General features: G+C 47.0%; 1 protein-coding gene across 1 annotated transcript in view; it reads right to left on the minus strand.

The window, feature by feature from the left end:
* Myh13 (myosin heavy chain 13) overlaps nucleotides 1-25213 on the minus strand; it is a 49094-nt gene that overhangs the window by 21274 nt on the left and 2607 nt on the right. Inside the window, exons 3-23 of the mRNA XM_055594119.1 lie at nucleotides 23515-23740; nucleotides 21691-21834; nucleotides 21453-21609; nucleotides 19380-19407; nucleotides 19178-19289; nucleotides 17528-17620; nucleotides 16155-16218; nucleotides 15963-16061; nucleotides 15761-15864; nucleotides 13112-13250; nucleotides 12226-12344; nucleotides 11391-11540; nucleotides 11116-11286; nucleotides 10162-10471; nucleotides 7605-7678; nucleotides 7419-7506; nucleotides 4499-4616; nucleotides 3645-3768; nucleotides 2734-2870; nucleotides 2150-2405; nucleotides 83-325 (exon numbers count right to left, since the gene is read on the minus strand). Of these exons, the coding sequence (XP_055450094.1) occupies nucleotides 83-325; nucleotides 2150-2405; nucleotides 2734-2870; nucleotides 3645-3768; nucleotides 4499-4616; nucleotides 7419-7506; nucleotides 7605-7678; nucleotides 10162-10471; nucleotides 11116-11286; nucleotides 11391-11540; nucleotides 12226-12344; nucleotides 13112-13250; nucleotides 15761-15864; nucleotides 15963-16061; nucleotides 16155-16218; nucleotides 17528-17620; nucleotides 19178-19289; nucleotides 19380-19407; nucleotides 21453-21609; nucleotides 21691-21834; nucleotides 23515-23718 (2934 nt within the window). The 5' untranslated portion in view covers nucleotides 23719-23740. The remainder of the gene's footprint in view (nucleotides 1-82; nucleotides 326-2149; nucleotides 2406-2733; nucleotides 2871-3644; nucleotides 3769-4498; nucleotides 4617-7418; nucleotides 7507-7604; nucleotides 7679-10161; nucleotides 10472-11115; nucleotides 11287-11390; nucleotides 11541-12225; nucleotides 12345-13111; nucleotides 13251-15760; nucleotides 15865-15962; nucleotides 16062-16154; nucleotides 16219-17527; nucleotides 17621-19177; nucleotides 19290-19379; nucleotides 19408-21452; nucleotides 21610-21690; nucleotides 21835-23514; nucleotides 23741-25213) is intronic.

Consider the following 25213-nt stretch of genomic DNA (forward strand, 5'->3'; position numbering starts at 1 on the left):
TGAGCTGGCCCCAGTTCCTGCCTCCCACCTCTAGCGAGTGTGGATTGGCGGTGAGCCTATGAGGAGCCTTCCGGCCACCCACCTTGTTCTCCGTGGCATGCTTTTCCTTCTCAACCTTAGTCAGGGTCAACTCCAGGTCGTCGATGTCTCTCTTGAGAGAAGAGCATTTGTCTTCCAGGTTCCTCTTCTTGGCGACCAGTTCGGAATTTGTCTCCTCCTCCTCCTCCAGCCTCTCCGTCAGCTCCTTGACTTTTGCCTCCAGCTGGATCTTGCTTTTGATGAGCCCCTCGCACCGCTCCTCAGCATCCATCAGATTTTCCGTTTCCTGAAAGAGCCGGGTCACTGGAAGCTCTGGTCAGTTACTTTGTAAACCCTGGGAAGAAGAGCCTGGCCCTCTAGAAGCCTGCACACCTGAGCGGAGCTGAGGAGTGGCTCGGGCGCACACGCACACAGGCATTTACACAAATGTCACTTATATGCTCTCCTAACCACTGAGGCATCATTATCTGACAGCCAATCACTCAAAGTAACTGTACATGAAACCGTTCAATGGCGTTACAGGTTCACCCTCTAACGTTGGATGAACTCAGGCGCCTAAGAATTTCATTCTTGTGCCAGTCAAAAGCCCATGTGAGCCGTGTACTCTGTGCAGTGTGGAGTACAGTAGAAGCAGATTAATGTCTTCACAGCTCAACTACCTGTTAACTATCAGCAGAAGGGGCTGTCCACGCGCCCTTAGCTGTGATTCCTCCAGCAACAGAACTGGAGATGAAGAACACACAGCAGTAAGTGACTGGGTAAGTCCGTGTCCCAGAAAACTGTAGCCAGTTTTGTGGATGGGACCGAGATTGGCTAATTCCCTTCTTAAGCCAAGCCCGCTGCCAGCTTCCTGTTGCAGGAGATTTGAAACACTGGACACACAGTGCAGGAAACAATCTATGCTTGTGCTCACTGAACCTCTGCTCACCTAAGCATCCGCTGGCCCTTGACATGTGTCAAACCCTCCAAGTCCTTGACAACCATCCACGGCGAGCACGATGTGAGAAAATGAAGGTGGGAAGAGGAGATCTAGCTGCGCTGCAGTCACAGGCTAACAAGTAGGGAATCTGGGCGCCGAACCCAGCTGGTTGTGGGACTCCTGTCCTCTGAGCCTGGAGGGAGGTGCTCCCATGGAGAGCACACTATGCCCGGGGCAAGTGTAAGAGAGAGCACGTGACCATGCACATAAGAGGAGATGCAAAGAAAGTCTCTGAGGTCTATTAAGAGACCAACTATAAATGCCTTGGAAAGGAGACAACTATGCTCCCAGGATATTGTGGCCTGCAGATGTGGCCACAATATTTCACCCCATTTCTCTGGTTAAAAAGAGAGAGAGAGAGAGAATTCTCTAAAACACATTTCAGAGAATAATCATATTATTGAAAATCATATGTGGAAACTGACTTTCTGTCTCTGGTTGGGTTATTTAACTCAAATGATTTATTTTTATTGATACATCTTCTTGTAAAAATGTGTGCATTTAAACATTTAGTTCATGTGCCATGTGTTGCCTGCCTGCATGCGTGTGTGCCGCTTGTGTGCTGCTCCAGGAGGAGGTCAGAAGGAGTCAGGTTGTCGTCCGCCGTGTGGGTGCTGGGGACCAATCCAAGGTCTCTGCTAGAACAAGCGTTCTTCTTCACCGAGCCATCCCGCTGGCCCCAAGATGTGCGCCCATGACACTTTTTGTATTGTTTTGTGGAGACTGGACCTGATAGTATTTGCTAGGCATCTTAGAACTCTAGGCTAGCCTTGAACTCATGGCAAGCCTCCTGACTTAGGCTTGTGAGTAGGCCTGAGCTTTATCATATTCAGGTCTGACAATTTTTTAGTATAATGCTGTACACTTATCTTTCATATGCACAGCAAAATATGTAAAAAAAAATCTGCTGTGGAAGACAGAGAAAAGACCAGAGAGAACATAATAAATTCACTCTCCTTGACATTTTTTTGGGGGGGGGGGCGGCCAAGGCCAGCCAAGCTTCTGACTGGGTAGTACTGCAATGCTCAATGTGACCACTAGGTGGCATCACTGCCTCTTAAATAGCTCCTGCCCCCTGCCCCCTTCACTGTCCTGGGAATCTGTGTTTTGTACTCCCAGGAAGACACTTACTGACTGGACTTGCAACTGGAGGTCATTTTTTTCCTGCAGCAGGGAGACCATTTTCTCCTCCAGCTCCTTCCGGCGGGCCTCAGATCTAGCCAGCTCTTCCTTGGCTCGTTCGAAGTCCTCCTTCATGGTGGCCATCTCCTTCTCAGCCTCCGCGCTCTTCAGCAGGGGCTTGATCTTGAAGAAGAGGTTCATCCAGGGCCAGTGCTTGACGTTCATGAAGGAGCGCACGTTGTACTGGATGCAGAAGATGGACTCCCTGTGCGCCCACAGGGCTCAGGTTAATTACCTAGGGTACTCGACAGCTCGCTGTTTTCCGCTTGACCCCCCCCCCCCCCCACCTCCCGAAAAGGTCTCCGAATCTTCATCCTTCCCAGCCAGGTAGAAGGGGAGTAACCTAAGCTTGGCAGGCCCTGTGGGTCCAGAGTCTGCAGATCAGGGCCACTGGACACAAGGATCAGGAAGAAGGAAGGCGGGCGAGAGGTTCACTTGTGAGTGAGTGAATGAACGAGTGAATGAATATTCAAAGGGAGTGATAGCCAGCTGCTGAGGAGGAAGGGTGGGAAGGAGAGGTGAGACTGCTTTACCTCCTCTCCATCATTTTCTTGAACTCCACCCTCATCAGGTAGCCCCTGCACACGGCCTGCGTGCGTGTCATCAGGGTCACCAGCTTCTCGTCTCTCATCTCTTCCAGAAGCCCCAGGAGCCCAGCTTTGAAAAACACCTGCGTCAAAAGAGAGGCAAGACCCTGCTTCATCCTCAGCAGGTGCCCGGTCAGCCTCAGGATGGAACCTGTCTCTTTCGGAGTCCATCCTTGGCACCGGAAGTGCTTCCAGGCCTCACTTTCCAGGGGCTTTGGTCTCTGAATTTGCACCTCTTGGGATACTGGTAAGACAGTGTGCTCTGAAATCGCTTCCAGGTCCATCAGCCACAGACCTGGACTGGTTCTGCAGAGCTCATGTAGAAGCAATCAAGACAAACCCGGAAAGTAACCACAGGGCAAAATTGTGCCCAGAATAGGAGGGAACCACAGACTCATCTGCCTCTCACATCTTAGGCTTTCCATCTCACCCTCAGACCCATGCCCCCAGTGCCCCAAGGAGGCACACACTCTGGACCAGCAGGGAGCCCAGCCTCTTCTTCTTCTTCAGAAGCTTCAGGGTCAGGCTCCGATAGAAACTAGCCAATGGAGTTCAGTGGTTTGCATCTGATTCATCTAGCCAAGGGACCTTGAGTATTTACCAGGCCCTTGAGAGTCTCTCCCTGCCCCTCTCTACGACACCAGGGTTCCCCTGCTTGCTGCCACATTTTCTAACTTAAGCTTCCTGCCTCTTAAAGACCAGTACAAAGACAGAGCCCCCAGCCACAGTCCTGGGACTCCTCTGCTTGGGCTGCAAGACAAGGCTGGTGGAGTTGACTGGAAGAAGAAAGACCCTTCCCCCCGACCAGCAGACAAGCTGCCAGGGTTGCAGGTGTTTCCAGGCCCACCTGTTCTCACCTTGGTGTGGCCAAACCGAAACTGCTCTCGGTCCACATCAATGGAGTTCAGGAGCTTCTCGGAGGCGTTCTTGCTGTCGATGAACTGCCCTTCTGGGATGGCACTGGCATTAAGGATCCGATACCTGAGGAGAAGAAACAATGGCTTTGGCCTCTCAGGATGGTGTTGTATCTGAGACCAGGTCTTCTAGAACCCTCTGCTGCAGTCTTAAGAAGGTGAGTACTGTTCTGCCAGCCGGGGAGAGGGAGAAGCCCAGGGGTGGGCTCTAGGATGTGATGGAGGGAGAGAGGCATGAAGGAAGGCTGAGCACACATCTCAGAAAGCCCGCCTTTGGAGGAACTGGCCCTTATCTGACCTGGAAGAGCTTCAAATTTAACTGTGGCTTGGATATCTCGGTCCTCCCATCTCTCAAGCTGTCTGGACTTCGGGAAGGACAGAGGTATTCTAGATCAGTATGTTTCAACTGGAATATTTGACTCCCAGGGAGCACCTGGCAATGTCTGGTACTTTTGATGGTCACAGCACAAGAATGTGGTTAGTGGGTTGCTGCCGGCATCTTTGGGTAGAGGCTAGGGATGCTGCTAGGATCCTCTAATGTGCAAGAGCACCACCATAGAAAGGATCATATAGTCCCAGCTGTCCATCGGGCCTACGATGAGACGTCATTCTTTAAAGAGATGAGTCACTTAGGGCCATCCCAAGACTCACTATGGAGATGGGGTTGTCCTGCTGTCAAAATGAAATCTACAGGACCCCTAAGAAACATGTTAGCTTCCCAAACACCCAAGGTTGGGTGGGCTGTACGTACGCAATCTGTCCCTCAAGGAGATAGGTGCATAGAAGAGGCCACCTACCGCTGTTTGAAGTCAGCATAAAGGATTCGGCTGGGGAACCCTTTCCTGCAGATCCGGATGCCCTCCAGGACCCCGTTACAGCGCAGTTGGTGCATGACCAAGTAGTGGTCCATCACACCTGGGGAGAGTGGGGGGATTGATGGCTCTTCACTATTTGTCTTCGATGGTCTGAGACACCATGAACTTCTTCAGCACGCATAAACACACATAAGAACACTAAGTGGGAGGTGGGGTAGGAGAGGAGGTGATGCCAACTTGCATAACAAGCCCCACAGAGGAAGTCGCTCCAGTCTCCCAACACACCATGGCCACGGAAATAAGAGATTTATCCTGCCAGAAGCTCCGCTTCTAACTAGGCTCCCAGGGTGTGTGGAAAGGCAGGGTGTGTGGAAAGGCCCCGGGGATTCTCATTAGACCACCGGAAGAGTCTTTGCCTCTCTGCTCAGGGGTAAAGGTGTTTAATGTGCAGAGCCTGTGGAGCCAGACGAGACACAGGATCGAGGAGAAGGAAACCATGGCTGGAGGCTGAGCACAGAGGGCTGGTGGCCATCTGCTCAGCACCTGCCTCAGGGAGCAGGGGGTGAGTGGAAAGGTCAGGGCCAGAGGGACGAGAGAGGCCTATGGCAGAGATGTCATGGCCACCCTTGGCCACCAGCCTGACCAGAGGGTTAGAGGAGAGGTCCTGTGGCTGTGGTGGTTTCTTACTGTAAGCTCTCTAGCTGCTGGGGGCGGGGCGGGGTGGGGTGGGGGAGGGCTGCACAGCTAAATGCTGGCTTCGACTTCACCTTATGAAAATTTCTAGAACTCCTACAGACTTCCCTGCCTGCTCCGAGGAGAGATCGTTGTAACAGTTTTCACGGCTTCACCAGAACTGTGGCCACCCTAGTGTGGTAATCCCATCTGCCTGGGACCTTCCACATTTGAGTTCATTAACAGCTAGGACTCAGCTGCCACTCTGTGTATCAGGTGGCCGCAACACCAGCCAGTGCATGCCCAGAACACACCTGTGGCTGTCCAAAGGGCCCCCGGATGGGGGTTCCCTGCAGAAAGACTTATTAAGACCGAGGAGGAGACATAGCTATCAGAATTCCAGGAGGATTTGTCCAGTCCGGTTCCCCCTCCCTGTTCCCTCCCCATTTTGGTTCCTTTACTTTTTGATGGTAATGGCTTCATTTTACTGATACTTTGAATAGAAAATCCATTTAAGCGGCTCTTAAGATTCTCGAGATGCAAAGGTAGTGTTAAAATTTCTCTTCCAGCTTTATAAAAAAAAAAAAGAATTACTCTTTTTGGAAAATTGCCAACATTTCTACTTCTTGGTTATATTAAAGAAAATTTTAAATATATAAATAAACTTTCTTATTTCTTTAATAATGTATTGGTATTCATTTCTCTTGCTTTTATTCCATGCATGACTTTGGGTTATAATTTTCACATCTCTTCTTAATGTCCACTGATTTTTAATTTTAACAGATACATAAAACATCATGATTATGCATATTAATGAGACAGATTATGTTCCAGTACATGAACGTGATTCCTACTGGTTCAAATCCCAACTGTGCTATTTACCAACTGCATGAAAGGGAACTGTCTCTTCCTTGAAAAATGAAAAACTAAGGACATGATGCTCCCAGGTATGCGCTGAAGAGAAAATTTAATTGCAGATATGTGGGAGAACATAGACACAGACTTCTGGAATGGTCCAGACTGAACCTGGCCATGGGCTGGGGGTAGTGAGAGAGGGAGAGAACAGAGAGTGTACAAAAGAGAGTACCTGGAAACTCAGAGACCAAATGGCCAAGAGAGCAAGAGGACATGTAGCCAAACGGTGGGGTTACAGGGGAGTGGGAGGAAAGGAAGTGAGGTTCAGGGCCTTCAGAGGTTGAGAGTAGGGATGGGGTGAGAACTGCTCAGAGGAGCCTGAACCCTGGGGGAATTCTGGGCTCCCAGGCAGGCAGGGATCCACTTTGATACGTTAAATAGACACCTCAGGCACAGGTAAATGGAAGAGCCAGATGTCCAGTCCCTTTTGGCAGAGATAAGGAAAATTACTCCTTTTAGCAAGTAGAGACTATCTTCTTAAATGCCAGTGCTCTTGTCTAAATGCTGGACTTTGGGAAGAGGGATTTCTTGGGACCTAACATGTCTTGACTTCTTTGTTTGCAAAATATGGAAAACAGTAACTTCTGTTTCTGAGGTGTAGGATTGAGTTGAAGTAACAGGATTAAAACAGCCCCTAGCATGTGGAAAGGAGCCATGGACATGTGTTATTGCTGTGGTCTGAAGCAACCAGACAAGGCTATAACTCCATGAGAGTCAAGGGCAGGGAGCAAGGCAGAATTCTAGAGCAGTCAAGCTTCTACAGCTGGAGGAAAATCTAGTGATCACCGTTTGCTGATGGCCAAGATGCGCGCCTGTTGGGGTGGAGACAGAGGCCTTTTCTAGAACGCCACAGGAGAATCTATGGTGTGACTGGAAGCTGGGGGAGCCTTTGCAAGACAGGGGTGGAGCTGAGGCTGGACTCTCTCTCTCCCTGGGTCCCTCTCACTGAAGCAGACTAGGAATCTTGAGCTGAGCTTTGTCAGGGGTTATGCTGTCTTTGCTCCCAGCCCTGTGGAGGTGCTCTCTACATGAGCAATTCTCTGTTGCCTCTGAATTACTGTTGAACTTGGTTTTTCTTTTTTTCCTTTTGGTTTTTGAGACAGAGTCTTGCCATGCTGCTTAGGCTGACATCAAACTCACAACCTTTCCCTTGCCTCAGGGACCCTGGGATTAGCAGGGTGCACGTGTTTTGAACTTTATGTGGTTCCCTGAGCCTTCGGATTCTCTCCTCTCTTCAGCCCATCTTTAGGATTTTGCACATATTTCAGTGAGCCCTGGTCTCTTTGAATAATAGCTAGCCCGCAGCGTTACTCACCAGGAGTCTTGGTTTCATTGGGAATCAGGCATCGCACAAAGTGAGGATGGGTGCTCCTTAAATTGGTCATCAATTTGTTTAAATTTTCCTGGGACACAGATCAAGGTGAGCACATTTCTCTTAGCGCATGCCATTTCATCGGGCGGAGAGGCTAGCGAATGAGGGAGATACGGAACCGTAACATACCCTGAACACCGCCGACACGGTCTGGAAGGAGGAGCCCTTCTTCTTGCCGCCCTTCTTGCTTCCTGCCGAGTCACCTACACAAGGACAAGGCCGGCTGGGGTCAGGTGTCAACGCAGGGGGCTAGGGCGGGGTCTGTACAGCCCTCTTCTGAGCCTGGCGACTGGAGCGTCGGCTGCACTGGCCCACGTCCTGTTGGGTTGTTCTCGGCACACACCTGAGCCGCCCAGATGTGGGGGCATCAGCTTTATGGATGAGCTAAACCTTACCACCGGGCCTGGGGTGGGAAGTCGTGACACTTAGCGTAATACACATTCTTGGTGTGAAGGGACAGTCCTGTCCTCAGGGAATCTGACGTTCAGTCAAATGGGTTGAGACATCCTTCTCCATGATTGGAGTCTCTCTCATGTATTTACCCCTTTTATTATTAGTTTTGTTTTGTTTTGTTTTGTTTTTTGAAATTGGGTCTTGCCGTGTAGGCCAGGCCGGCTTTGAACTTGCAGCAAATTCTTTCACCTCAACTACATCAGTGCGGGGATAATAGGAATGGGCCTTGGTATCCTGGAATCTTCCTTTGTGAGGAAGAAAATGAAATTAACAAAACTATATATATATTTTTTTTTTCAAGGATATTCTATAGTCTTTTATTTTCTGGGAAAAAAACCTTAATTTCTTGTCTCAGTTTGAAGTCAGTGATGTTTGGTCTAGTTTTTCTGAATGGCTCTCTTTCATGTTTATCCTCTGAAACTTAATCATTGTTCAGCTTGAGGTAAAATATTCTCTCTTTTCCTCATCCTCCTGTCACTTGGCTCCCTCTGTACCTAAGGGCTAGCAGGAACATACTTGGGTCAGAGAGGGAAGGCCAGAAAGCCTTTTCTCAGATCCATATCCATTTACAAGTCATTCTAATAATGTCTTGACATTTTCCCTGAGTGAGGCTATCATCTTACAAAACAGTTAGAGGTACCCTTGTTAAACCCAAAGAAAATCATTTCATCATTCAAGTTTAAATTATGTTCATTTATTATAATTCTCTTTTCAAAGTATAACTAGACACTAACTTTTAAAAATTATGTAATTATCTACCAAATTATTATCTTGCATGGGTTTTAAAGCAAAGAAATTTATTAATAATGCATGCACTTGAATGGTCAATATTTTAGGTTATATCTTGGTAATTGTTTAATGTGGCACACCTATTAATATGGAGAATGTAAATGGACTAAGAGCTTTGGAAATTTGTGCTGTGTAGCTCTGTTGGGAACAACTTCTGCCGTTTCCCAGACAAACAGACATAGACACTGGCTGAGGCAGCACACTCCTGAGTCCGAGCACTTAGGAATTTGAGGCAGGAGGATTGCAAGTTTGGGGCATTTAGGGCTAAATCTTGAATTCAAGGATAGCTTGAGCTTCAAAATGAGACCCTGTTTCAAGCAAACAAGCAAGGTTATTGCCTAGCTATGGCAACGGCTGGAAAAGACACCACGTGACCCTGCATTTTTATTCCTAGGTGTATTCTGATGGTGCTGACAACTGAGAAGCACATAAAAAACTGAATACACATATTCATCGAAGTCCTAGTCACAGTAGCCAGAAAGTGGAGAGGACCCAAATACCCAGACTGGTGACGGGAAAGACAAAGTGAAGACTACCTGTGCAGTGAGGTATTTTTGCCTCTAGAAAGGAACCAAGAACTGACACTTGCTACAGTGTGCACAAACCTTGAAAATACCAAGCCCGAGTGAAAGGCCCTATCATGTCTGATTCCATTTCTAAGTAATTTCCAGAAAAGGCCAAGTGTAAGGTCAAGCCAGCCTCAGCCATACAGGAGTTCAAGTCCATAACCACACTGGTCCTTATAGTAAAGTCTTGTTATATTATATTAAAGTCTTATTATCCCTAAGTGAGGTCACAGATGCCCTTGCCAGCTTTGAGAAAATAATCTGTAGAGACAGAAGGTAGAGTAGCGATTCCCAGGCTCTGCGGACAGGAATGGTGACAGACTGCTCATGGATTACAGGGTGATAAGACATTCTTAAATTAGATACTAGTGATTATTGCCCTACATTAAAACATACTTTAAAAAAAATCACTGAACTTTTTAAGTACTAATTTTATTATATTTCAATTACATCTTAATTTCTTTCTTTCTTTTTTGTTTTTGTTTATTTTTGTTTGTCTCTTTTACTTTGTTTTCTCTTGTTTTGAGACAAGGTTTCTCTATGTAGCCTTGGCTATTCTCTACTGGGTTTGTAGACCAGGCTGGCCTCGAACTCACAGAGATCTGCCTGCCTCTGCCTCCCTGAGTGCTGGGATTGCAGGTGTGCGCCACTGCCCCCTGCACATCATAAAATGTAAAACCATTAAATGGTAAAGTATTGACTACCTTGTGCACTTAGGATCCAATTTACCCTCATGGAAGCCAGTGTTTTAAGGGGGACATTGGGAGTAGGAGGAAGAAAAATAGAGGTGAGAGCATGAAGCTCATACTGGACCGTCTGATCTATGGGCAGCTTTAGAGTGTTGCACGGAGCAACCGATGAGGGAAACAGAGTCTCACCTGCTTCTGCGCCTGCGTAGTTGGAGAAGAGGAAGGACAACAGCTTCAAGGAGGACTTCTGGTACAGGCCCACCACGGTCTCGTTCAGGGGGTCCTTGTTCTTGTCCAGCCAGCCTGCGATGTTGTAGTCCACGGTGCCCGCATAGTGCACCAGGGAGAAGTGGGCCTCGGCCTTGCCTTTGGCGGGCTTGGGCTTCTGGAAGTTGTTGGACTTCCCCAGGTGCTGGTCGTACAGCTTGTTCTTGAAGGAGGTGTCTGTTGCCTTGGGGAACATGCACTCCTCTTCCAGGATGGAGAAGATGCCCATCGGCTGGAAGGAGGATGACAGAGATGGTGTCTTTACCGCTAAGAGGCTATGCTGGTAACTCCATGGTTGGAGAAAGCAAAGAGAAATCCACTGTGGTGGGGCGCTGGGTGTGAGCTGCGAGAACAAGGCTCCTGGTGTGTGTGATGCAGTGGCAGAATGGTGGTAGATAGATACAGAGAATGTGGTCCTGCTGGGAAGATTAGTCTGAACCTAATCCTCCTGCTCAGCCCCCTAAGTGATGGGGTCACAGGAAAGCATCACCTCTCCCAGCATGGAAGTCCTTTGTACCGTTAACACCGTCCCTTGTTTCCACAGCAACTTCCCGCTAAGAATACCGCTATCGCTAACTTCCCACTAAGAACACCATGTCCCTCTTGGGACATGTCAGTAGGTAAGAGATGCCACAATGCATGCTGGGATTTTACCAATGTGTTTGTAGTCTTGCATTTTAACCACTCAGGCACCTCCTTAGGTGTAAGAACAGTTCTGAGTGCTTTCAGAGTCACATTCTTTCCAAGCTTCCCCTCTCTGCAGTGGGGAATTCAGCTTTCTGAAGAAGGGGGAGATTAAAGATTCCGATATAGGAGTAGAGAAGAGGCAGAGGAGCAAAGCAAGGGTGCCAACCATGGAGGAAGGAACATCTCTACCTTCTCGATGAGCTCGATGCAGGCGGCCAGGTCCATCCCGAAGTCGATGAACTCCCACTCGATGCCCTCTTTCTTGTACTCCTCCTGCTCCAGCACGAACATGTGGTGGTTGAAGAACTGCTGCAGCTTCTCGTTGGTGAAGTTGATGCACAGCTGCTCCAGGCTGTTGAACTGGGTGCAAATATGAAAAGAGTTTAAGTCTGGAACATCTACAAAGAGTGAATTTGGAAGCAGAGCTAAGCAGAGAAAGCCCATCCTTTGCCCAAATGGCTCACGTCAAAGATCTCAAAGCCAGCGATGTCCAGGACCCCGATGAAGTACTGCCTGGGCTGCTTGGTGTCCAGCTGCTGGTTGATGCGGGTGACCATCCACAGGAACATCTTCTCGTAGACGGCCTTGGCCAGGGCACCCACTGAGTTGGTCACCTTGAGAAATGACCATTCATTTAACAGTCATATTAAAACATTATTCCACACTCACTGGTTGCATTAAGTTAAAGAATGAAGCTGACATCATGATGGTGGAAGGTAGCTGAATGTTGACCATTTCGGATTGTTTAGTTCCATCTTATTAAACATTTCCTAAGATTACTGTCTAGCTCATGATATTCTCCTTTCTCTAGAAACAATTCCTCTTAAAAACATAGTTTCTAAACAGATATGCTTACAGCACATGACTCCAGGAGAAGCCTTGATGCAGGTTGGATGAATTAGTGTTTATTGACAGGATTTGGAATTGGGACCAGAAGATACTAGTCTGAATCTCAGGTTGACAGTGGAAACATGGAGGTGTGGATTTGGGAGGTCTGAGGAAGGTCTTAGGCAGAAGGGGTAGAGGAAGCTTCTAGAGGAAGCTTCTCTAGCAAAGATACAATAGTGGAGAGGAATGATAGCATGTGGAGCCCCCAAAGAGGGAGTCAGAGAAAGGCTGCCTAGCCTTCATTTCCTGATTGCTGGTCCTCATAGCATCTAGAGGGCATGCACGCATTCGCATTTCTTGACTACACTTTGACGCTGAAGCCTGTTTCAAACAAGTTTCCAAATGTAACTAGAAGAATGTTGCAGACATGGTTAAAAGAGCAGGCCATCTAAGTCACCCGGATTCTGTTACCTGCTGGACATTCTGTCCTTTGGTGACATACTCATTTCCGACCTTCACTCTTGGACAGCACAGGCCTTTCAACATCTCTGCAGAATTCAATCCCATCAGGTACCCAGCTTTGTCAGCCACTAAAGAAGAGGACACGTGGCGTTAAACAAAGTAGAAGCCACTGGGCTATCCGGTTAGCTCAGGCTCCTCCCGGAAGCATGTCTCTCAGTCAGGCCAGCCTGGTCTACAAAGCAAGTTCTAGACTAGCCAGGGCTACTTAGTGAGGTCCTATCTCAAAAGAATGACAACAAGATTGCATCTGCCCTGGGCAATACAGCAAGGCTATTTACATTACATCAGATGTTGAAGCCGCCTAGTGCTGATGTACAGTACCATGGAGGGTGTGTGTTAGTACATGAATGCTATCACATCTCATACAGGAGTTCGCCTGCAGGCAGCTTTACTACAAGCTGGTTAGTTCCTGTCAGCCTGAAGGTTTGGTCACCAGCTTTTGCTCTGGGGACAAGCTGAATGGGGGTCAGGGTGGGAGTAACAGGAGGAAGAAAACTTGAGTCTCTTTTTATCAGGGATTTTTCATTTTAAGTCCAGATTATCAGGCAGCATCCGGACACTGATATCCATATGCCTTTGTAGTAGAAACCCATTCAAGTCCATCTCAAAGATCATGCAAACCTCGATGATGAGAGTAGATGGCAAGTTGACACTGTACGTGTTAATGAAATGAGTGGACTTTTTTGGGACATCAGCAATGATGATGTCCTCAAGCAGCTTAAACTCAGGGTGTATGATTTTGGAAGAGCAGCAAAGTTTCTCTCATAGCATAGGCTCAGGCCACACATGAACATGGATGTGGAATCAAATACCACCCCCCTTCAGATACAGTTACCTTCAGTGCCATCCGGCTCTGCCTGTTCCTCTCTCTGCTTCTGTTTGAACTTCATGTTCCCATAGTGCATCACAGCTCCCGTCAGCTTGTAGATCCCAACTTTCTCCTCTGGGCTAAAACCCAGGATGTCAATGGCATTCTAGAAGGAAGAGAAGAGACTCAGGCTCCTTATTGTGTGTTGTATGAAACAGTGTTTGCTCACATAAGTGGATGAGTGTGTGATGTGTCAAGTTAAGGACTAAAATCTGGTTTTATTAATGTTTGTCTAGGTGAATGGAGACCATGGAAAGAAAACAAGGTTTTTATTTTCTTTCATTGGATAAGAACTAGCTATCACCTTTCCCACTCCATGTAGACGGGGTTATTTTCTGGATAAGGGTATTGAAAACCACTGGAGGAAGAAAATTGCATAGACAGTGATGGAGAAATAGTGTGTAAAATTTCAAATTGACATTGTAATATGGGAATCCTAGTGATGTCTGTCATTTAGTAAATGCATTGCAGAATATTAAACCTGGGAGGGAAGGTCACAGAGATAGTACCAATTTTCAGATAAGCGAAGGGCACATTTTTGTAGAGCCTCCCTTTTATGTAAGATATTGGATGAGGTGCTATTCACATGTTACCTTATTAAGTCCACTTGAATACCTTTGTAGTTTGTTTATGGTACGTGTGTATGTAAGTATACCTGTGTGTGTATGTACACTCCTTATGTTCACGTGCCTTTAGGTAGACAGACTTATGGGTGAAGAAGTAGGGTTCCCTGAGGTATGAACTTCCCAGAGTCTTACAGAGAAGATTTCATGGGATGGGGGCTAAAGCTAGTCTGGATCCAGTGCTTGCTGATTTGGTTTCATTTTGTCCATCTCCTTCCTGTAAAGCCTTCACCAATTTAAAAATAACTCCTTCTCCAGTGTACACACATTGGTTAGGTGGCAGGTCTGCAGCCCAACATTGTCCTTTGGTAGGGCTGAAACGTACCTGGACATGTCTAAATTGGTAGGATAGAGCCAGTGGCTCAGGGAGATGATATTGAAGAGTGAGGCACTTTTGGGATGGCACTCTACTGTGGGCATGAAGAGCCCATGCAGGGATCTCGTGAAAAACAAAGGGTCATGGGGCCAAGGCAGTCATCCATGAGTCTGTATCCTACCTAGTCCTACAGAGAGATTGCAGAAGATTAAAAGACCCTGTTACTACATTCTAGAAGGGATAAAGAGAAAGTGTTACTCTTTGGGGAACATCTTGGGTAACACGATCACCAAAAGACATTCTTTTCTTAGGGTGTTAGCTGCCATCCAAGAGAAATGCCACCTGCAGGAGAGCTAAGGTGTAGGCATCTTTGGCATGATGGGCCCTCATTTGTGGATTCAATCACCACCAACAGAAAACATCTGATGGGAAAATTCACTGTACCAATCATATTTTACAGGCACTCCCACTTTCCAGGGGTGTTGGTGTCGGATGTGACATGGCAATCTACAAAGTTCATGTTTGAAGACTAGGTAGCTTTTACAAATGGCAAAATATCCTGGTATTTGAAGAGTAAGTTTCTGACTTGTGTTGGGTCACATCCATAGCTGCCTTTGGCCACGTGCATGACCTACATGCCCACCCATGGAATACAACTGTGTATCGTGTACACTGTCTTAACCAGTATAGTCTAAAGAGTGCTTAAAGCATACAAGCCAACAAGGGCAAGAGTGTGACCGGCTACAGAAAGGATGTGAATGTCAGAGGATTCAAGACACAAACATTGTCAGGAAACCAATTTGCCACAGACACCAAGGGACGGCTTAGGAGAGTCTTCCTCTGGGGCTGAGGCGCCAGTTACTAACCTGATTCTTCTACATGCTCATGGACTGAAGGCTAGGGAAAACATTACCTTTGTTATATTTGACCGTGAACAAAATTTCAACTTGCTTTAGACAATAAGTTTCCCTTGGAAACACCACAAAATAAAAGTAAGAATCATGGGTCATGGAGGTGTCCTGATGAGGGACAAGCCTCATTTCCCATAGCTTAGAAACTTCTGTGAGGGTGGAGCCAGCAAGAATGGCAACTTCAACCCCATTCCTGGTTGTGCACACTTGGGTTTAGACATGTTTACATTTACAGACAGGCTCTGTATTTTCAGGCAGGTTGTGTATTTTCTTTTAAGATTCTAAGAACTCAGCTTTCCCATTCTTAAAACAGGGGAATAGTGGTATCCTTGTCAAAGACACTTTTAAGACTTAAGTGAATAATGAAAGTAGAGTTAGTTGCCTTTGTGATGTGTCAGTGCTCAATACATTTAGTTATTACTGTTGTGATTAGATCTGCAGAGACTCCCCCAAAGATTAAGGTTACATGTCTGCCTGATGTGCTGAGAAGGTCCCTGGGGTGAGTCTAGGGTGAAGATAGAAGGGAAAATGAAGAGGCTATTGCAGGGTGGAGATGTCTCCAACTAATGAGAAAGAGAATGGGACTAGTAGCCTCTTTGTAGAGCTTTACAGATTCCCATTTTGAAGAATTGTGATGTAGGGGTCAGGGCAATCTAAGTCTAATCAACCAGTGTTTCTGAATCCCCTTTTTCCATGAGCTCAGTAAGATGCCTCTCTGCTCATGAACTCAGTAATGCACTTTGCAAACGAATAAACCCATGCTTACATCTGTTGCTAACAATTCCTCGCTGTCATCGATGCTAGCCACTGTGACCTCTCCTTGGCTCACGAAGGGAAAGTCAAAGGGGTTGGTGGAAATCAGGAGCAAGTCTGTGAAAGAGGAAGACCCTTTGAACCCTCAGGCAGCATTTAGTCCGGGTACTGTCCCCACAACTGTTGAGGAAGCTAAGAATATCTCCAGAGCTTACCAATTAGTTCTGGCTTCTTGTTTGACATGATTTGATAAAAAATGTGGTAGCTTCTTTCACTGGATAACTGGAATGTCACTCTGGACTTTTCCAGGAGATCTAAAGTAAAAACAACAAAAATCATGTAATCGTCGCAAATTCCTGAGAGATGCTTTAACTAAAGCGTCATTTTGACACATTGGGGAGACTCACAGGTTTCGATGTCTGCTGATGCTAGCTTTCCTGTGGCTCCAAAGTGAATCCGAATGAACTTCCCCTGTCCAATAGCAGGTTGACAAACAAGTCATTTTATTTATGATTCTCTGAGAGGTGCTAGCATCAACAGATAGGAAGCAGATGGAGGGTGTGGCTGGGAGTGATGGCAGAAGCACAAATACCCATGTCTCCAGGCGGGTCATCCAAGGCCATGAAAAATCCACCCAAAGCCCTGCTTCTGTTCCTGCATCCCCGGGAAGCTCACGGGCTCACTCTCTGAGTCCTCTGCTTGGGGCCTCCTTGCTTTCATCCCCATGTTCTCACACTCTCCTAATGCCTTAGAATTCCTAGCTGTCTGTCTGGTTTCTGTTTTGCCTCTGGAGGCTACTTCTAAGATTTCTCACCTCAATTTTAAGTTCTACTTCCTAAAGGCAAATCCATCTTCCAGGCCCAGCCTCAAGCCAGCCTTCCTGGCTCTCAAGTGAACAACTCAGGGTCTGTGTTATATCTTCCTTTTTTTTTGGGGGGGGGTGAGATATCTCTATCTCTTTCTTTCTCTCCCTTTCTCTCTCTCTCTCTCTCTTTCTCTCTCTCTCTCTCTCACACACACACACGTATATAAAACACTGTAAACCAAATGTGAAATAAACAAAACATTTGTGTGTTATTTATGGTTATGGGCTTTATTTGTTACACATATTTATGCTATATTTGTGTGCCATTCATAGCTATGAAATTGTATCTATGTATAATTTACAAAGATAGCACACACACAATGTTTGTACTCTTTTCTTGCATTGTCCACTAACAAAAGCCTCTCCAGGTGGGGACCCAGCGTGGCTCCAATTGTCTATTGCCCCATCGCTGTGAGACAGAGACAAGCTGATCCTGAGAGCTTGCTGACCTGGACACTGGCTAAAATGGAAAGCTTCTAGTTCAGTAAGAAACCCTATCTCGAGGCAAAAAGAGAGAAATTGATAAAAGACAATATTCTGCTGTAGCCTCCTCTGATGTGCACATGGAAACATGAAGAGAAATGATAAAAAAAAAAACAAAAAACAAAAAAAAACATTCTACAACATACAGAGGCCAATTTGGAATGAATGATTTCTCCTTACTCGTGGAACCAGAGTCCCTGTGACTTCAGTATGCTGCAAAGGAGTGTTCTCTGGTTAAGGGCAGATAGCTAAATCCTCCTTTTGCCAGGAATAAGCCAACACCTTCCCAATGCCGCTTAGATCAATTGATGTGAATTGTGTTAGAGTGCACTAAGGCTCAGTATCTCTTAGCATAGGTAGCAAATTTTCGTATCTAGAAGTTAGGGGAAGGACGAAGTTGGGTGGGGAGTAGACAACCAATCTGGGTCTTACAAATCTGGAGGAGTTGTCGTTCCTCACAGTCTTGGCATTTCCAAAGGCCTCCAGCAGGGGGTTGGCTTGGATGATCTGATCCTCCAGCGTTCCCTAGGAATAAGCAAGGAGAGGAAAGGGAAGAAGTTGGATGTCCTCTAGGATGGGACTCTCTCTCCCAGAGTCCTAGGAGGGATGTCACCCCTGACTAGCGGTCAGAGCTGATGTGTGGGCAGAGCTCCTGAGGGTTTTGGGTCCCCACGTGGAGACGCTCTTGTTAGGGTAATACAGGGGTGACTTCTCGCTGTGGCAGATTCTAGAGCATGGAGCATGGATTCTTCCATTTCAACATGCTTTCTTTTCTACTGCGGCGTCATTATAAATCATGGCCTTTGTGAACATGGCCTTTGGCTTCAGGAAAGCAGGGTCCACCGGAGGGCTAGTCACTTAGAAATTCAAGGCCTAGAGCCCCACCAACCTGCTTAAGAAATCCTCTTGGTGATTCTGGAGTGTGTTCCCTTTCGAAAACCCATGGTTCTCCTAATCTTTCTCCAAAGGGAGGTGTGAAATTGGCCAAGATCATTCATGTATTGCAGACAGTGCTGTCTGTAGGGAGACCTCGGGTTCTGAACTGTGTAAGGTAGACTAAGGCTCAGCATAAAAATGTTCACACAGACAGGCCAATCCCAGCTGTGTTCCACATGTGTGTAATCTAGACAAAGATGTGCACCTTGGTCTTCATGCAGTTTTCTGGCAAAAACCTTCTAAAACTCTTGGGGTTTCTGAAATGATGTGGTGTGGTGTGGTATGTTGTGGTGTGGGTATGGCATGTGTTGTGGCTGGGAGCTGAAGCCTCACGACAAAGGCTTCATATTTAGGAGAGAGCTAAAACTGAGCTGTTCACTTATGGCTGACTGATGGAACCTCTGTGAGGATCCCTCAGCAAAGGGGTTTGAAGAGCTTCTAGACTGCTGAGCCCAGGGAGGAGCTGGTGGTGGCATGCCCAGAAAGGGCAAAGAAACTCCAGACTCCTCTTCCAGTCCAGTGTTCTGAGCACCTCCTTCCTCTGGGTGTTCCTGAGTCTTATCCTTTACAACAAATGAATAAATTTAAGGGACATATCCCTGAACTCTGAGAGCCTCTCCAGCAGCAGGGCAGGCCTTAGGAGCTCCTGACTTATATGTAGTTGGTGAGAAGTACAGGTAGTACAAACTGGGGCTTGTGAGCCCGAACCCTTAACTTGTGGGGTGTGATGCTATGTCCCTGAGGCTAGTGTCAGAATTAAATGGAGTTGTCCATCCCGGCTGGCATTTTCAGAGACTGGAGGACATTTCAGGTACACATCGCTATGAGAATTTTTCTATATAAAAATATAAAGGAACGCCGGGCGGTGATGGCACATGCCTGTGATCCCAACATTGGGGAGGCAGAGGCAGGTGGATCTCTGTGAGTTCAAGGACAGCCTGGTCTACAAAGTAAGTCCAGGACAGCCAGGACTACACAGAGAATCCTTGTCTTAGGAAAAAAAAAATTACAAAGGAACAAAGGAACAGCAACAACAAGGCCGGTCCTATCCCTGCTGAGTGTATGCCCTTCATCCCATTGGAATTCACGGGATATCTCAGGTGAAGTGGCTATTTTAATGAGCGTTTGGTGCACAGTACCCCTTACCTGCATTTTGCCAGGCTGCTGCTCTTTTTTCTTGTCCCCAGTGACCGCAATTGTTGCAAAGTACTGGATGACACGCTTCGTGTTCACGGTCTTCCCGGCCCCGGATTCTCCGCTGTCAATTAAAAAAGTAAATAGGACAAAAGAAAGTGGAAGAGGAAGTGCAGGTCTCGAAGCCGTTATGGTGTGAACATGGGCGACTCACGTGATCAGGATGGACTGGTTGTCTCGATCTGGAAAACAAACAAAACCAATCTCATAAGCAAACAGGCGATTGAAAGACAAGCAGCCCTGCAGGAACTTCCCAGAACACAAGCCCTGGCTTTGCTGTCTGCTGGGGATGTGGGGTAGGAATGTTGAATCATCCTGGGGAGAGTTTCTGCAGATTCCCTAAAAGTGAGAAACTGGACAAGGGCGGCCTGGGAAATGAGCAGCGGGCCCTGCAATGTAAGGGCCGCCTATGTCTGTGGGTCTGAATTCATGTATCTTTCACAGGGGAAGTGAGCCTTGGGTCCTGAGTGGTTGGGAGGCCATAACTTTTAGCTGATTGAATGTCATCTCAATTTTTTTGGCCTCGGTTTTCTACTTGCGTAAAGTAAGACTGATTTTTCCACTTATGAAAGTGTGCGAGCCGAATTGTGGCACTCCAGAATTCGTATATTGAAGTTCTGACCCTCAGAAACTCAGAATGTGACCTCATTTGGAAATAAAATGTAAATGAGGCTCAGATGTTATTAAAGATGAGGTCAGACTGGAACAGGCTGAGGCCTGATCCACATCGCTGTGTCCCTGTCTTATAGGAACAAATAAAGACATATGCGCAGAGAGAGGCCATCAGGGGAAGATGAAGGCAGAAAGGAAGGTGACGTTTCTACAAGCCAAGCAATGCCAGAGATCACCTACAAACCACGCCGGGAGCAACCTTCTGACTTTCATAAAGAACTAGCCCCGATGAATGTCTTTGACCTCAGACCACAAACCTCTAGACAGTGAGGCAAATGCATTTCTCATTAAGATGCCCAGCCTGTGAGTTCAAGGCTCTTCCCTACTTTTTCTTCTAACAGGTTTAATGTTTCTGGTTTTATATTGAGGTCTTTGATCTGCTTGAACTTTAAAGACACACATGGAATATACTCACTTATAACTGGATATTAGACTTATAATATAGGATAATCATACTAAAATCTCTACATATAAAGAAACTAATCAAGGAGGAGGACCCTGGGTAAGATGCTCAATTCAGAAAGGCAAATGGATGGACATCGGAAGAGGGAGAAAACAGGGAACGGGACAAGAGCCTACCACAGAGGGCCTCTGAAAGAGTCTACCCAGCAGGGTATCAGAGCAGATGCTAAGACTCATAGCCAAACTTTGGGCACAGTGCAGAGAATCTTATAAAAGAAGGGGGAGCAGCCTTTCCAGGCCACAGAGAAGACAATGCAGCCAGTCCTGATGAGACCTGATAGGCTAGGGTCAGATGGAAGGGGAGGAGGATCTCTCCTATCAGTGGACTAGGGGAGGGGCATGGGAGAAGAGGGAGGGAGGATAGGATTGGGAGGGCACGAGGGAGGGGGCTACAGCTGAGATACAAAGAGAATAAACTGTAATTAATAAAAATAAATAAATTTTAAAAGAAAAAATGCCTGACATGTATTTGGCATTATGTCACTGTGGCCATCGCAAGCTAATTCGCACAGTAATGCACGTCTTCTCTTTAAAAGCACAAAATCAGTTCATGTAAAGGAGAGAAAGTGAAGAAATGGTGAGGGCTGTAAAGGTGCCGTCTGATTTTTAAGGGCCTTTGGATCGTAGCTGCTCACTCCCGAATGGCACCTCAGGTCAGGTGCAAGTTGCACAGACGAATGATGGCAGGTGACAGTGACGGTGGTGGTAGCAATGTCCCCGTAGAGCTGCTTTCTTAAGAAGGACCAGAGAAGCCTGCTGGACCCACCTCTCCAACACTGCATCCCTAAGTGGTCAGAGTCTCTCTGGGGTGTGCCCATAGTGAGGCGAGTTAGAGGGATGGAGGAACAGTGTCCTTGTGTTCCACAACCCCTCAAAAATGAACACAAGTGTAGAGTGCCTTAGCTAGAATCCTTGGCTTCCTTCTGCATCATGACTGCAGTAATGAAAGATGCCGTGGCCTTGGCTATTCACCCCGAGTCATGTGACATTTCCAAGTTCGCTCTGCCACAGTGTTGTTTCAATGAGGGAGGTGTGCAGAGGGCTCAAGTACTTTGCCAACAACAATCTACATATGACTCAAAGGGCCACTCACCCGTCAGCATGAACTGGTAGGCGTTGTCAGAGATGGAGAAGATGTGGGGCGGGGCCTCCTGGCGCTTTTTGCCTCGGTAGGCGGCCACCACCTCGGGGTTGTACACCGGCAGCCACTTGTAGGGGTTGACGGTGACGCAGAAGAGGCCCGAGTAGGTCTGTGGGAAATGTAAAAGGTTATAGATCTTGTTTTTCGTCAGAGAGGTAAGCGAAATAGAAAGAAATCAAAAGGCTCTCACATAGATCATCCAGGCTGCGTAACGCTCCTTGAGGTTGTACAGCACAGCGGGCTCGTGCAGGTGGGTCATCATGGCCATGTCCTCGATCTTGTCAAACTTAGGGGGGTTCATGGGGAACACCTGGTCACTGTTCAGAGTGAGCTCCTGGGTGGAACAAGAAAAGGCAAGTTACGGAGACAGAGCCACTGACCTATAGCCTGCTCTCCCAGGGTGGTGGCATAGTGGGAGGCTGTGGTATGTCAGCACATTGCCACAGCAACCTAATGGATCATTTCCATCATGTCCAGAGACGCCCGGCAATAACTTTCCTTGATGAGCTTGATTCTGGTCCTGTGCCCCCAGGCAGCCTGGCATTGTGTGTGCCAGGGAAAAGCAGAGGGTACATACAGGTAAGGAGCAGTTTGCCCCCAGAGTTGCCAGATGGGACTTAGGATAGTCAAAGTCAAGGCAAGTTGCCTTGGTTTGGTCCGTTGCTCTGAGTGCTGTGATGAGACAAAGGTTGGACAGAACTTTTCCCATGCGTTCAGTGCTCTCCTGCATCAAGACCCTGCTTCTATAGACTTCTTTGGAATGTCTTCATTAAAGTTGTCTCTAGAAAGAAACCCCCAGAGCTCCACAGAGGTGCCCAATCTCATGCCCCATTTCCTTTCTCCGGTGTCTTCAAAGCTCTGATAATTGCTTTATCTCTACTGTCATCGTTAAACATTTGGACAGGTATGATGGGTCATGGCTGAAGAGTATTTGAAGGCAATTATTGAATTCACTTCTCCGAGTTGCTCCCACCTCTCCTTCCTACTCAAGCATATAATTGGCTCTGCCCTTCATTCTCGGGAGACATAGAAAGTAGGGCAGAAAAGAGAGCCAAGAAGGGTTTCTGGCTTTTATTCTCCTAAAACTGAAGTTCTTGGGACAGCTTTGAGGTTAATGGAAGGAGACTTGCTGGTATGGGTTAAAGTTCACAGAAAGGAAGGCCCTTCTATCCCAATACCTGAGCCTACAGAGAGACACCTAAGATAGCCCACAGTGGGGAGAGCAAAGGCCTCTGTATCCTGACAGTTTAGGGACTGACATTCATTTCTTAGTAGATCCGCCAGAAAGGCAATGGGTCCAGGGTGACCCTCTGTAAGATTGTAAAACTGGGCACAGCTCTGAAGCCAGGGAGAGCCCAAGAATGACGAAGCCAGGGTTTGCCCCCTAACTCAGTGAAAAGTAGCTGGAATCAGAGGTTAAATTCAGTGATGAAACACGTAAACAAAATCTGTTTGCTGTGTCTGTGTTTGAACTGGTATTCATTCCTGACACACGTCCCTTACACTAGACGGTAAACTTTGGAGAAGCAGGTGCCGCAACTGACAGAGATTTACAAAGTGACTGATGGCACAGCAGAGATCTGGAGGATGTCCAATAAGGATTGAACTGGAGAGTTGGGTGCGCTGTGATTGCCCACGCCCCTGAGTTGGCTCTTTAAGACCTCTTCTACAGCCCAGAGCTTGGATTGAGTAGCAATCCAGCTGCAATCCAGCAGCCAGCAACCGGCATCACTTTCTTCTTTAGGCAGACCAATCTTTTTACTGTTGCCTTCCCTCTTCCACCAAAGCAAACACCACAAAACCCCTCATAGGTCCGATCCTCAAAGGGAAGAGGCAGAAGGAAAGATGTGGCAGTATCAGCCTTCTCTCTCACTCTTCCACCAAAGAATAAGTTTTGTTATTAAACACAAGTTTTGTTCAGTCTCTGGATGGTTCTGGTCCATCATGCAAACTCCCGCATTCCTCCCTCCGAAGGAAAGAGAGGATGCCTACATTATTAAAGATCGACACTTACCCGGTCATCTAGGGTCTTCACAATGACTTTGTCATTTTCCCTGCTCTGGATCATGCCTTTCACGTACATTTCTTTATCATCCACAGCAAAGCAGGCTTTCTTAGAGTCAAACGGACGGTTCTGAGCCTCTATCCTCTCCTTCTCTGGTTTCCGGAGGTAGGGAGCAGCCTCTCCAAAAATAGCCATCTCTGCATCTGAACTCATGACTGCAGGAAGATAGCTGGAGCTGAGAGGACAGGGGACTGATGAAGCTTGGGCTCAGGTAAGTATTTTATTTCTGCCCCCCGCCTTCCCTTCTGTCATTGTTACTCAGTGCAGGGCCAGATTTGGGGGCTCTTGGAATTCTGTCTTTTGAGAGATCTAGCCAGACCTAGGGGAGCATCAGTTGGCCAGCTCAAGGAATAGTCTTTGGGGTGCTGGTAATACCTAATAGAAAACTCTCACAGCTCCATGCTAAAACACTGGTGTGATCATAAAGAACCCTTGTACTCACTTAGGTAACCAGGTAATTAGCAGAAGGCATGCTGGCCCAGTGCAAGCAGGCCAAATGTCAGCATGTGTCCAGTCCCTCTAGGGAGCAGTTAAAGTCAATAGCTGGGCCCCAACCAGCTACTTTAGGACTTCATGAGCTGAAGTTCTACCCGGTTTCTAGCTGATGCTGTTAGCCCAGAATGCTCTCTCTGATAGACACAATTACTTTGTCTTCTTGGTTTAACTGTTCCCTTCACATGATCACACTGGGGATTCATCAGAAAATATAGAATCTCGGACTCGATGAGGCAACTGAGGCAGAACCTGCATTATTTCAGGATTCTCAGGGGAATTCTGGACTTACAGAGAGAATAATACTGGGTCTGGAATAGCTGTTTACAAAGTCCTCTTGTGTATAGTAGTATCAGGTTGGGACAATGTTTAATTACTACTTTCTTAGGTCCCATTGCATAATGTAGAGGGCATAGATAAGGTCCCCCCAATCCGCGTCACGATTTCCTATAGTCACCTCATATCCTTGGCCTTTCTCTTTACATGTGCGTTTTCTCTCCTTACAGGCTAGAAAACCCATCGTAAAGTTCTTTTCGCACCAGTTAACTTCTCTGGGCCCTGCCTCATCCTATCTAAAGTGAAGAAGCAACCTCTGCCTACCGCACTCAAGTGGGTCATGTGGCTCCCTCTCATCCTGTCCACCCCATTCCCTCTCTGCATTTTTTCTCCCATCTCCTCCTTGTGTTTTCCCCATACATCAACCTGCCTTTCCTTTCTCTCCTCTTTTCCTTCCCACTCATTCCCCTGTGACTAAAATAAAATATAATTAAAATAAAATGGGATTAAATTTCTCACACACAGCAGCCGTGCTCATCTTTATGTATCTCTTTTCAACAGCTACTATTTCAATATCTCTTAAACTCTATGCTACAAAGCGAGGACAAGCTCATTCTAGTTCTCTCCCCACATCTGGCCTTTTGGGAGCAGCTCTTCATTAGCCACTGTTGAAATATCCTTTCTGCAATGCTGCAGATAGGTGCCGCCTTCTGTGGGGTAAAGAATTTGCTTAGCTCTGAGCCGTATTCTGATGGAATTTCGCTTTAGTTTTATTTTAGCCAGTGGCTTCTTTAAGCTAGCTGTGGCCTGTGGTTAAGACTTAATGGAAAACCACACACACACACACACACACACACACACACACACACACACACACACA

Source organism: Psammomys obesus, unplaced genomic scaffold, assembly GCF_907164565.1.
Source record: "Psammomys obesus unplaced genomic scaffold, mPsaObe1.curated_primary_1811, whole genome shotgun sequence".
Classification (NCBI taxonomy): Eukaryota; Metazoa; Chordata; class Mammalia; order Rodentia; family Muridae; genus Psammomys; species Psammomys obesus.